General features: G+C 27.9%; 2 protein-coding genes across 2 annotated transcripts; both read right to left on the bottom strand.

The window, feature by feature from the left end:
• Window positions 1–10: 10 nt before the first annotated feature.
• On the bottom strand, window positions 11–641 carry LOC111039762 (death-associated inhibitor of apoptosis 1-like). Its single transcript, XM_022323386.1, has one exon. It carries the CDS (start codon window positions 556–558, stop codon window positions 157–159), a length of 402 nt encoding a protein of 133 aa, XP_022179078.1. The 5' UTR covers window positions 559–641; the 3' UTR covers window positions 11–156.
• Window positions 642–5904: 5263 nt separating this feature from the next.
• LOC111039771 lies at window positions 5905–7867 on the bottom strand. The gene is made up of 7 exons (XM_022323398.1): window positions 7284–7867; window positions 7109–7186; window positions 6957–7037; window positions 6824–6862; window positions 6420–6673; window positions 6196–6355; window positions 5905–6035 (listed from the first exon to the last, which is right to left on the bottom strand). The coding sequence occupies exons 3-7, from the start codon at window positions 6997–6999 to the stop codon at window positions 5911–5913; spliced, it is 621 nt and encodes a 206-aa protein (XP_022179090.1). The 5' UTR covers window positions 7000–7037; window positions 7109–7186; window positions 7284–7867; the 3' UTR covers window positions 5905–5910.
• Window positions 7868–13989: the final 6122 nt, after the last annotated feature.

Raw genomic sequence — 13989 nt, forward strand, 5'->3', positions numbered from 1 at the left:
AAACCCAGAATATTCAATTAAAACATGACGCGTTATTTCACTAGACAACAAGTTCACAGGGTATAAAATCAAATACAAACACATTTAAGTCTATAAATTCAATATTTATTTCGTAATGCGTGCACAAAATTTTTAAATATAATTAATGTAAGTAAACTAACAAGTGGTGTCATATGATTTAGACTCATTACAATCGCAAACATGACCTGCTTTTACATATTCGTTTTTTACATTTTCTATAAATTCATTTCCCTTACATAGTAAAACAAATATACATTTAGGATTCCATTTTGCATGTTCAACCCACGGTATGTCATCATTTGTCCATTTTTGTAAAACAAGTCCACAGAAAAAACATTCAACTATATCTCCTACTCCTGTATATCTGAAACCAGATTCAGATAATGTATATTTATTTTGACACGAAGTGGATGGAAAAGAATTATATGATTTTAATCTCGATAAAAATGTTGTAGAATCTGAATAGACTGGATATGAATTATTTCGCACCAAATAAACTAAAGATGGAAAATCGATTGAAAATTTCTGTAAATTCATGGTTTTTGATAAAACTGAAAATATTTAATCGTAAAAATCAATAAGATAATTTGTCGGAAAAATAAAAAATAAAACACAACTTGATTGATCAACGGTTCATTAAAAACTAACTAAATATTTTAAATTAATTATGTATTATTTAACATCATGTCTGGCAATTAATAATGTAACTGGTTAAACATTTAAATTTTTGTTTTGAAATTACAGGGAGATTGGATGCACTGTAAGAGGAATTTGTTCCCTTGATTTTTTTTCATCTCCCTGTAAAAATGGAGCCAAACTCCCCAAACACATACTACTTAACTTCTATTATAATTTGTAATTGAGTTATGTTTTAAACTCAAAAGTCAAAAGTAATGTAACATAACCAAATAAAAAAAAGTAACTTAAAAATAATTTAGTTACAATAACGTGAAACAATTCGACCATCCGACCGAAGACAGTAACAAGGCACGTGTAGTAAGTAATACATAGGATATTATTATTATTTTATTATGTGCGCTATACCGTTCAGTACTACAGTCGTCCACTGCTATTCTTTTATTATTAACTAGCTGCTTGTGAAACTCGCTGTCGTGAAACTCGGGGGCTTGTGAGACTCGGCGATGCAGACGTCAATGTCGTTGAAATTACTTATAGAAGTCACTCCTGTTGACGTCGTGGGTAGTTTAAATACAAAAATGTAGGAGGTGATAACGATTTTTGATAAGTCTTAGAGATCTCGTTTCGAGCGCGGGAATGTTTGAAATTTCACTTCACCCACGAAAATCGGCAAATGAATAACACGGTTCCCCGTCGTATGTCCTTTGCTTTTTCCTATGTAAAAAAATGTAAATTCGAAAACTGAGTTGGAATGTCTAGCAAGTCCGTTACCTCAAGTGAAAACCTAACATTCAAGTTATCTACCTAGGTAAGCAATCCGACTTCGTCGGATCGCAGACCCTCCGTTCGGAGTCTATGAATGTCTATCCAGATCTTTTTCGTATGTAAAGAAATGATAATTCAAAATCCGCGCTTGAGTGTACATGAAGTCGGTCACCTCAAGTGAAAATCGTTCAACATTCAAGTTAGCTCCACTATACTATACATTTATTTTTATTCTAAACAATTTGATGTACCTACCTAATATAATGACCATATTATTAATTACACTTATTATTAGGTAGGTATAACATATAGTTATAATTTTATTTGTACAAAACATTCATACAAAATTAATATGTTTTTTCTATAGGAGAAATAGGAAAACATTTCTAAGATCTAGTGAAAAGAAAAGATGCCAGCCAAAATCTAAAAAAATTCTTTTCTCCAGAAATTCAGAAAAAAGATTTAATACTGGCCCGGATCAACATTATGGTTTAGCTGAACCATTGCCATAAGATAATATTTCAAAATAAGTATTAGAAAAAACTAAAGAAAATTTTATTTATGTATTACAGCTGAATAGACGTGAACGGTTAGCCGTTGAAGAACAAACAAGGGAACAGGCAAACTCTCAAATTTGGCACGTTGAACGTAGAAATCGTCTTACCGCATCAAATTTTGGCTGCGTTTGTAAACTTCGGCCAACTACATCATGTAAAAATACTGTTTATACTATAATGTATAGGAAATTTTCTTCGAAAGCAACAGATTATGGTAAATCCACTGAATCACAAGCTATGAAACTTACTAAAAAAAATTACATTGTAAAGTGAATCAATGTGGACTTATTATTGATGAACATTTTCCTTATTTAGCAGCTTCTCCTGATAAAATATACGTATAATGCCTATAGTACTTAATTATAAATATTAATTAAATCAACATTGCTAATTTAGTTTTTTTATAATTTATAGACGGTCTTGTTAATGATGATTTTATTGTTGAAATTAAATGCCCATTTGGAGTAAAAGACACTAAGACATTTTTGGAAGCTATAAACAGTAAAAAAGCAAGTGGATTATTATGTACACAAAAAAAACATAAAAATTACATTAGCAATAATCGACTGTTTGTGATAAGAAGATTTCAGTGGTCAACGATTATTGCTAACTTGATGCTCTCTATTGCTAACTAATTATCGTACGCTTTGAAATCAGTGTTACCTTATTATTGTATAAGTTAATTGCTACGTATTGCTAATACTCAATAATATTGTTATTGTGAATTTAAAATCCTTAGGACATATTTTCACTAATTATTGCTGAGAACTTACTGTAAGTATTGTACCCTATTCGTGTTTACAGCAAAAGTACTTTATTTACAGAAATTCAAATGCAGTGTGAAGCTACTATAAAGTCATGAAACCTGTAAGTGTGCAATGGCAGTTAGTGTTAAATGTTAATGTTACAGTTAAAAGTAATATTATTAGTATAATTTACTATTATAGAAGTGCATTTTCCAAATCCCCCCAAGAGGCAATGCAATGAATTCGTTTCATTTATTTTTTCTGCGTTGAAATGATCCCCAGTGCCTACTGGCCTATAGAAAACAACGCTTCTCACAAGTGATTCATTATCGGTCTCTCTGACCGATAATCGGATAGTGTATCAAAATCTGAAAACAATATTTCTGTGTAACAGTGTAACTCACAATGTTTTCTACGTATTTATATTTGCCTACAAAATAATCTTTTTCGTCTTTGGTGTCATTGTTTCTGACCATTTTTCTATAAAAATTTACATCTTTTTTTAGTCTGTTAGGGTAAGTATCAATTTTCAATAGTGTTTTATCTATAGGCGAATAGTAACTACCGGGCGTCGGAAATGTGTCTACTGTTTTTACAGCTCTGGCCCTTGGGGTGACCATATTATTTTCCGTTATTTGATTATCTTCATCACTAATCGTAGTTAAATCAACTACTGTCTCTGTTTTCTCGTGTATAGCTTGAATAGGTTTTAATTTTTTCATATTTTCCATTAAGCTGCCTTGCTTAAAATATCCTATTTTTTTATTTTTTCTAGCTCTCCACTGTTCAACTTCTTCATTGTCACTCAGATCTGTGACAATATTGAATGATAAGACGCTTTTGTTTTTCCAAACATTATCGCAATCGATATTTTGTCTTTTTTTGGGAATAGCACAACGCGTGTTTGGTATATCACACAGGACTTCCTTGGTGACACTTTCTATTCTGTCTCTAGTAACCCTTATGAAGCGACTACATTTCATACTTTTTGCTTGTAGGCTGTTCCTTTTGAGATAATGAAACCATAATTCTGCACCAGAATTATTTGGTCTATGGCATACTTTTAATTTGGAATATAACATAAGACAAGTCCGCATTGGTATGACAGGTACAACAGATCCCATCAAGTCACTGAAATATTCTTCGTTGTGAAACTCATTTGGAACGCCTTTATTATCTACTGTAAATGATGCTCTTAAGTCTCTACACATTTTTACAAAACAACCATAAAACTTTGAAGCTTTATATTTTCCCTTTGATAATGGGTTTATTTTCAGATCATCTACTTGTGTTTCATCAGAATTTAAGGACAAATTGTTTTCCAAATCTTCGTACTCTTTTGAATTCAACACCGTCATATCGCTATTGTTAAGTTCTATCAGGTAGTCAATGAATTTCTGGAAATCAACATTTTGGTACGGCGAAAGTATAACAGTGCAAAGTGCTTTAAACCATTTACCTTTTTCAGGTTAAATGCTGGCGTTACAAAACCAACAACGATAAGTGCAAGATCTTTGTTTTTATTCGTTTTGCCAGCTGCACCATAGTACTTGAATGCGTCATCTGAAATGTTTTTTACCAAGTGACAGCAACACAAATTGAGTATGATTTTTTACTTAATTTGTTGATGATCGTACAAGTAATCATAACATTGATCTAGGTAGTATTATTAGGTAGGGGTATTTGCACCCGTTAAAAGCCTGTGCCAGCGATTTGATTATTGCCGTAGAGAAATCACTCGTCACATTCGCAATCAAATCTGACACGTCAAAGCCGTGTTCTGTTGCAAACCGTTTAAATGCATCCAACCATCTAGAAATAGCTGTTGTCGATTGATCGGTACTTATAAATTCAGCAACTGGCATCATGTGTTCGTTTGCTTTTATCACTGCCGCATCCCACATAGCAGAAACATATTGAATAAATATCAATGAGATATTTTTAATTCTATGTTAATATCCACAGAACATCCTTATAAACTCCCCTACAAAACTTTATATATCCAACAGATATTATATAAATGTCTTATGAACCAACTTTATTTATCTGATAAATATCAGAATAACAATATATTATTTATATCCACATAATTATATTGAAAAGATATAGTATTGATATACTATGAATATTATTTTAATATTAAACTAATAACCAAATACAGTTATTTAATTTATATCAACACTCATATATGGATCAGATATATATTAATATATTTTTATATTCAACTTATACCCAAATATAAATATCTTACGTATATCAACACATAATATGTATAACCTATATATTATATATCCATCAGATATATTTTTAATATCTTTTTATATTCAACTTATATCCGAATACAAATGTCTAATGTATATAATATGTACATATCCACCAGATAAATTATACATTTATAAATATTATCTGTTTCCATTAATAGTTAATATCTAATTTAATAATCTCTCACACATCACTTCATTATAATAACCGTAGCTATAATAATAAAATATTTATTTTATAAATATGAAATAAAATAATACAATAAATTCATAATAATCTGCAATGTCATTTTAATAATTTCACAAAAAAAAAAAAAAACAAATACAAATCAAACTTTTGGATCAGCACATCTCTTTTATGAAATAGATTTATTATTATACATAATAGATAAATTTAGATTAAGAATACATAGAATAAAAAATTATATAAATATACATAATATATAGATTATAATATTATAAAAGGTTTAAAGTTACTAAAAAAGTAATAAAAAAACAAATACAAATCAAACTTTTGGATCAGTACATTTCTTGTATGCAATAGATTTATTATTATACATAATAGATAAATTTAGATTAAGAATACATAGAGTAAAATATTATATAAATATACATAATATATAGATTATAATATTATAAAAGGTTTAAAGTTACTAAAAAAGTAATAAAAACAAATACAAATCAAACTTTTGGATCAGCACATCTCTTTTATGCAATAGATTTATTATTATACATAATAGATAGATTATAATATTATAAAAGGTTTAATGTTACTAAAAAAGTAATAAAAACAAATACAAATCAAACTTTTGGATCAGCACATCTCTTTTATGCAATAGATGTATTATTATACACAATAGATAGATTATAATATTATAAAAGGTTTAAAGTTACCAAAAACTAATAAAAAAAACCTTGTATTTAAGAATTATTGGTTTTTGACGTTAGTTGTTCTATTCTGCCTTTAGCACCAGTCATATATTTACCAATGGATATGATGATTTCTTCATCTGAAGCCAATTTCTGTTTAGATTTTCTTACAGCCTCTGTGAAAAATATGCAAACAATTTATTAACAATTTGTTCAATTGAATTATAAATAATAATTAACAAGTTATAAAGTTCACTTCATAATATCTTATTAATTATTTTTTTTTCCTATTATAGAAGAATTTAAAAAAACTATTAATGTTTATAGATTAATTACCGAAAATAGCTTTATTAATAGATAGGGTGTGAAAACTTTCTTTGTTTCTCAAACCATAATAGGTAAATTTAATCAATATGGTATCATCAAACACTTTCTTCAACATCTTGTTGATGATTCTTGACAGAGTTTTACCACCAAGCCGAGTCAACTCACTAACCTGTATAATACATATGCAAAAATGAGATATAAAGAGTTTATATTAAAATATTATTTACACATACAACTAGTTTATAAAAGGCTCTATCTTTCATTTTATTTTCAAGATCTAAAAGTCCGTCATCATCGTTTATTGGCCAATTCATTACAAAATAGTCGGTTTCATAATTATCACAACTCAATAAATCAGTGGTTTTTTGTAAAATTTGAGCATTATTGTTATTAAGTATTTCAATTATTTCTTGTTGTGTTTCGGAAATTCTATTCACTTCACATTTGATGTATGCCAAGTAGTGCATCACTGCTTTAAGATCACTTGCTGTTAATCAAAATAAATTAGATTACTATAACCTTATATAATATTATGTCCAAAAAATAAATAATAATACACTTTAGAAAAAATAAAAACAGATTAATATATTTTAATAAGCTATTATAAATTATTACTTTAAATACTTAACATGCTTACAAGATTTAACTGGCGGTGTAGTCATCATAGTTTGTTCTACTAAACAAAATAAAATAATACATAATCACTAATAAAATATGATACAATTATTTATAAAAATGAGATTAAAAAACTAAAAGATTAAAATTTTTACCATTTTGTATGAGATTTGTGCCAACATTATCACATTCGTCCATGGTTTTAAAACTAGTAGGAGTAGCAGAGACAGCATTATCTGCAGAAGCCAAAAAAAAAAAAATATATATAGTCAATAAAATAAAAGTTTTAAGTATTTTCTTGTTTTACCATTTTGTTTATTAAGACTTGCTTGTTTACACTCAACAGTTAAAGAATAATCATCGTTACTGCTTACAAACTTATAATCTAAAAAAAAAATTCACAATAATTAAGGTAGTTAACTGAACTAAATAAATATATATATATTCATTTTTAGAGTTTATTGTAAACGTATTATACATACCTGTTGATTGTAAGAAATCATCTTTATCTTTATCATCTTGCTGAATACTTGCGAAGACATTTTCACAAAATTCATCATTCTTTTTAACATCATCACCGTATTGTTGACTCTTTGGGAAGTAGTTTTTGTCTAAGTCTGAATCATCAGCTGATGATTCTGCAGACGCTAATCATTAAGAAACATTAAAATATATAATCACATTTCTTTATAACTATTAGGTTTTAAATACAAACATATTTCGGAATTTTCTTCATTGTCATTTTGTATTAAAATATTCTTGTTCTGTGAATAATATTCTTTTTCATGTTCATCGTTTTGCTTTTTAGAAATACTGGTAGATGAGCCATCTTTATTAAAAATACGCTTATTAGTAATTTTTCTAATATTACCTGTTCAATAGTTTTAATTATTAATATTTCTTAATAAAATAGTAATAGTTAAAGATTTAAAATTACTTGGTTGAACTAGGTCGCTGTTTAAACACTCAGTTTTTCTTTTTCTTTTAACATTATTTGGACCTATTTCAATGTCTGATAATTCTGAAGTATATTCAGCTTTCTTGGCTTTATTCAGTGCTTCATTTAAGGACACTATACACAAAATTGTATATATTATTGTACATATAAAGTAATAATGTACATAATATTATATACATATACTAGGTACCTATATATTATATTAGTAATAAATATATTAAAACCATAAACATTGATATTGTATAATTAATAATTTATTTAAATTGATTCAACAAAACATCACATTATTCAGTGTTCAAGTAGATGAATTATTATAAACAAAACCAAATGTCTATATGGAAAAAAGTGACTAATACATTTTAAATTAAATTCTCTAATTAAGTCAATATTTAGTGATTTTATAGTTACTTTCAATTGAATGTGCTTATCTATGCATATAGTATATACTATATACATAGTAAAAACAAAAACAATTATATAGGTACAGATATTTAATAATAAATAATTTTATTATAGTTGGTAGGTATACTAACTAATATAGTAAGTATACTTACAAATATTTTGAGACAGGACTATGCAATAGTAACATTTTTATGAACATTATTTAATATATTATTTTCAGTGTACTGATTAACATTAATTCCATGAGTTATAAGTTGTTCTATTTCATCAACAAAATATTTCATAAACGCATTGCTATTATCTGGTTTCTTATTGCCCCAATAAATTCCTATGAGAAATACAGATTGGTTACGCTGTCTGCTTAAATAACCAAGAATAGGCCAAAAACAACTGCCTGAAGATTTCGACAAAGGCAAGCCATCTACACCTACAACTAATCTAATCGAATCTTCTAAATAATTAAGATCAATATGTTTTTTGATATTATCAGCCACGCCAAAATGATAATATATTCCTGGACTAACTATCTGAACTTCAACAGGGTTTTCATAAGAAACCCCAGAGTACATTTTGTATAAAGTTCTACAAGAAGCTGGTAAATGTTCAAAACATTTATGTTTTTTTAAAATACTTAATAACTTATCAAAACTATTGTTAGGTATATTTTGATCTAAGGCCCATTGAACTATATCCTCAATTATATCTCTAGATCTGGCTATTGAGTTTTGAACTTCTTCAATTGGATCAAAATTTCCATCACTATTCTTTAGCAATAATGATGTTGAAGCATTATTTAACAATTGGCTAACATTATTGGTAGGTAAATCAAAACCAACAGACGGGGAATGATATTTTACATGATTATCAACGTCTGTATAATTTGTAGTTGGTTCTATCAAAGGGTTATTGGTTACAATAGTAGAGGTATCATTTAATGTGACAGACGGCGAAGTAATAAAACTATCATTGTGTGACAATGTTTTTATGTAGTTATTCTCGGCTAATAATCTCCTACGTTTGGTAGACTTACTTAAATTATTTCTTCTGTGCATTATTGTAAAATATTATAATGTTAAAGTTAAATATAATTATAATGTAAAAGTTACTCACTATTACTTGCAGTAGGTGGTTATATTGGAACAGTTTGATGTACGTAATATATTGAAACAATATAATATATTTTATAACAGTACGTCACAGTGTCACACGTTAGGTATAGCAATTTATTAAGTTAAAACTTGTTAAGTTAAAACATGTAATTTAATAAATATTATTAAAATAAACACTTCACAACAGGCGCTAAGAGTATACGAAACCACAGAATAATATTGTTTAAATAACGTGTAATACATAACAGTTCAGAAGTTCATAAGCATAACCTTAAATATGATGAATGTACGGAATAATTATTATTTTCAATTTTGTAATAAATTACGTAAACACTATTGTAGTTTAGCGAGAATTCGACAAATAATAATTTTTGAGTTAAAAATAACCAGCAGCGGCCGTCGAAAACCCTGCAGCCAGACACAACAAATACACCCCACTCCCACACATCCTACATTCGTAACAATCCTCGGACAGTCGGACGCACTGTGTTTATACCACGGATATAGATACTATGTATAATGTATATCCGATATGGCTTATACACTATACAGTGGTAACATGATAACGGTAAATTGTTCCGCAGACACGGCAATATGGCATAGGTATTAGGTATAGCCTATAATAGGTAATAATATTATTTCGGGCATTTCGGCTGCATTTTACCGTCACCGTCAACGTTGTATACATTGCGTTAAGTGTGTTGAATATATATAGACGCTATTGCTATTTAGACGTTGTTCACAACGTCTAAATCAATCATAAATGTTGAACACACATTTGCATAACCACCTTATTATTGAAAGTATTGCTCATTTGCTTTATCATAATATTATTTAGATGTCAGTAATGACTAACGAATATAATATTGATATAATGATATTAATTACATATCCATTTTATGATATCGGAATTTTGATTTAATATACTAATCATAATAATATTTGAGTTTTAATAATATATGGATATCATTGAATACATATTTTATGGACAACAATAGCATATTAATATTACAATATCATAATTTAAACATTTAAACATATCGTAATAATATAAAACGTTTAATATTATATTTATAACAATAAATATACACCGTATGGATATCAATTATATGTTCATTTTATGATATCAAAATTTCGACTTTATATGCATATCAATACAATAATTTGAATTTGATATTTAGTTCAAGATATTTATATAATATACTATATACCTAAACTGTTATATATCTGAGAATAGATAAAATTCAAATATGTATTTGATATGTATATCCACCATTTGCCATTTGGGATAGTACAATAAACGTTTTTATTGTTTTTCTTTTTAACGTAGTAGGTCTTATGACTGCACCCGTCGCGTCGACAAGTAATGTGAAATTGGAATTCTTGGGAAGCGCTTTTGCGTCTGTCTCAGGAGTGCTACAAGCGACAATAGTTCCAGACGATTTTATTGGAGTTACAGCATCGATCACCTCCGCCTCATTCAGTAGCATTACAGATTTCATAAGAGAACAATTATTGTCAACATAACTGTTGTGATATTTAAAATCAACGGCTTGCGTTGAATGTGTAAATGTTTGTTGTCTAGAAGTTCCTATATCTAATCTAATTGAAGTTGAAGTGGTTACATTAAAACAGGCCGCAACCAAAGAGTTATTTTTCTCTTCATTCATTTTATTTTCACCAGATCTAAGCAAACTGTCTACGGTCCAATCAAGTTTGGAGACTCCACAGTCATTCTCAAAAGATTAATTTGCTTGTTCTATCGCTGTACACTTTGAAGTCTCTGACTCCATTTCACAGTTTACTTTAAAATCTAGATTTCGCCTAACATCCCCTTTCAGTAAATCGTTTGAGGAAGTGTCAATTGTATGAGACTCTCGTGCAGCTATTCAATACTGTTATGTTTTCAGTTTCATAGGGATTCTCACCTGAATTGTTGATCGTCAATCCTTAGTCATTGTCATCTAATCCTAGTTTATTTGTTGACTTACAACTTATATTTGACAATGCGCATTGAGTGATATCCACTACTGCGTCACTGACGTCTAAATGTTTCTCAACGTTAGGCTCACTAATGTGTACTGGAAAAAATGTATGTACACCTTCAGATTAATTTATTATAGCTGGGTATTTTAATGTAATGTAATCGGTAGCATCCTTAATTTTGTTTTTAAGACTTACCTTTTGTATACGCCCACATATTATTTTTTTTTAAGAGATGCTTCTATAATATTATCGCCCTCAACGAGTGGGGAGAGTTTTGACATACCGTTTGTTCCACCAGTCTGTTCCATGTCAATGTTATTGAACATGATGAATATTTTTGTTTAAATAATAAAAAAAAAACTTGTTTTTAATAAATAAGTGTTTTTATTAATGTGTTAATGATTTGAGTTATACTATATTTAGAAATAGTATTATTTATTACAATTTATTTTTCACAATACACTTATAGTATATTAGCATAGGTACACATACTGAACTAAAGTTGTTTGAATTAATAGTATAGTATACTGTACTTAAAATCAAATATTTAACCAAGGAAATTGGCTTAGAGTTCCAATACAATTTTGTCGTGGAGGTAACAACAAAGATTTAAATTGTATGTAATTATAAAGCAATGGTCGTAGGTTAGGTCCTAACCTAACCTAACCTTTTTTTCTTTATTACGGTATCGCGATCGGGGGAGGGACAGCGCGAGCATTGCTACTCCCCAACCTAACCTAACTTAACCTAACCTAACCTAGTAGTAGGTCGTTGTTGGTCGTATTGATCGCACAAAAATTGATACCGCTAAAAAAAAAAAAGTTCCCAGACAGCAAAAGAACATTGTCAAAATAACAAAGGAATATTAATTAATTAATATTGAAATTACTATAACGTTTCCATTTAGTTCTAAAAAAATTATTAAATGTTACTATAACATTTTCAAAAAATTTTTTGGCCACAAAAATAACGTTTAAACAAAGTTAAAATCAATAATATTGTTTTAATATAATTTAATGTTAATAAATCATTTATATAATATGATTTGTAGCCTATAATATGAAATAACATTATTGAAACTTTGATGACAAACTGTTAAAATATTTTGGTTATAATATTCTTTTAAGAACTTTCTGGAACATTATTATTTATTATGTAATCAATGTTTGTTTAACAAAGTATATTATATTATATCATATATATATAGTTAATACAATATATATCATATAGGGTGACGAGGTGGCCGAGCGGTCTAGGCGTCGGTTTGATTGTTGGCCACTGGGCGGCATTTTTCTTCGATCAAGTCATTGTGTCCGGAGAACAAATGCCCCCATCCCCCACCCGGGGCATGGCAGAAACCTACAGGTGCCCCACTAGAAATTCTGCCACAACACACACACGTATAACCAAAAACTACAGTTCCTTCCCCAACAGTTCCCCAAGCTAATGACCTAGTAGTTGAAGCCTTAACCCCAATAAAAAAAAATATATATCATAGGTTAAGTATATATAAGGTATATAAAATATATTTTTTAATATTTCTAAAAATATAAATTCTGTATTATTAAATGTTTGATTTTGGTTATAATAAATAAGAATTAAAATTTATATATCGTTAGGACCAATAAATAATATGCATGTTAATTAATATAATAAAAAAATGTATATTGTTTATATTATGACACAGCTCTATTAGGTTCATTTACAATATTGATAACTAAATAATAGTATATACTTTTTATTTTTTTTGCTAAGACTTATTAGCTACAGTACTTTTAAAAAATTAAATCATAAAAAACAAGTGATAAATTTGTAGTATTCATAAGCAAACATGGTTAAATATAATATATAATAATAATAATAATAATAATAATTTATTTATTCAACTTCTTTCATAGTAACGATTACAAAATATTAAATTAACATTTTAAGTTGATACCTACTCTCTATAAGCAATAGCTTGTGGTAAGAGTAGGGAGTCTTAATATAATTACAAAATTTATACACAATTTAACAATACATAATATTTATAAAGATGAATACAAAATAACCGAAACAAGTCCTAAAAATATAACAATACAATAGGTATTATAATAAAGACGGATATTAAACAAGATTTTCAAAGGACTGCATATACATATTTTTTAATATTTTTTTAAATTTGACAACATTATCAATCAATTTGATATTTGTTGGTAGTCGATTAAATAGATTTATCCCTCTGTTTATATAATAATTACTCATCAAAGATGTGTTATGTTTAATAAAATTTAAATTTCCATTAATCGTTCCTCTTGTTTTATACATATTCAGGGATTCATAAACTGTTTTATTCATATATATTTTTAAAATTGAATTTTTATTGTATAACTGTTCCAATGATAATATTTTTAATTTTTGGAATATAGTATTTGTGTTAATTTCGGAATTATAAATATTTTTTGTTATTACTTTGACGAGAGTTCTATGTGTTATATTAAGTGGTTCAAGTACATTTTTATAGGCGGAGCCCCATACTATTATGCCATACATTAAGATAGACTGAACTAATGCAAAATAAACCATTTTTAGACACGGAATGTCTAATATACTACGTAGTTCTTTAAATATATAAAAGCATTTCCTTAAGCGTAATATTAGCGTATCAATATGAGGTTTCCATTTTAATTTTTCATCAAATATCACACCTAAATATTTGTACGAACTCACTCTGGATATACGATAACAATTATT

The sequence above is a fragment of the Myzus persicae genome, unplaced genomic scaffold, assembly GCF_001856785.1.
Source record: "Myzus persicae strain clone G006 unplaced genomic scaffold, MPER_G0061.0, whole genome shotgun sequence".
Taxonomy (NCBI): Eukaryota; Metazoa; Arthropoda; class Insecta; order Hemiptera; family Aphididae; genus Myzus; species Myzus persicae.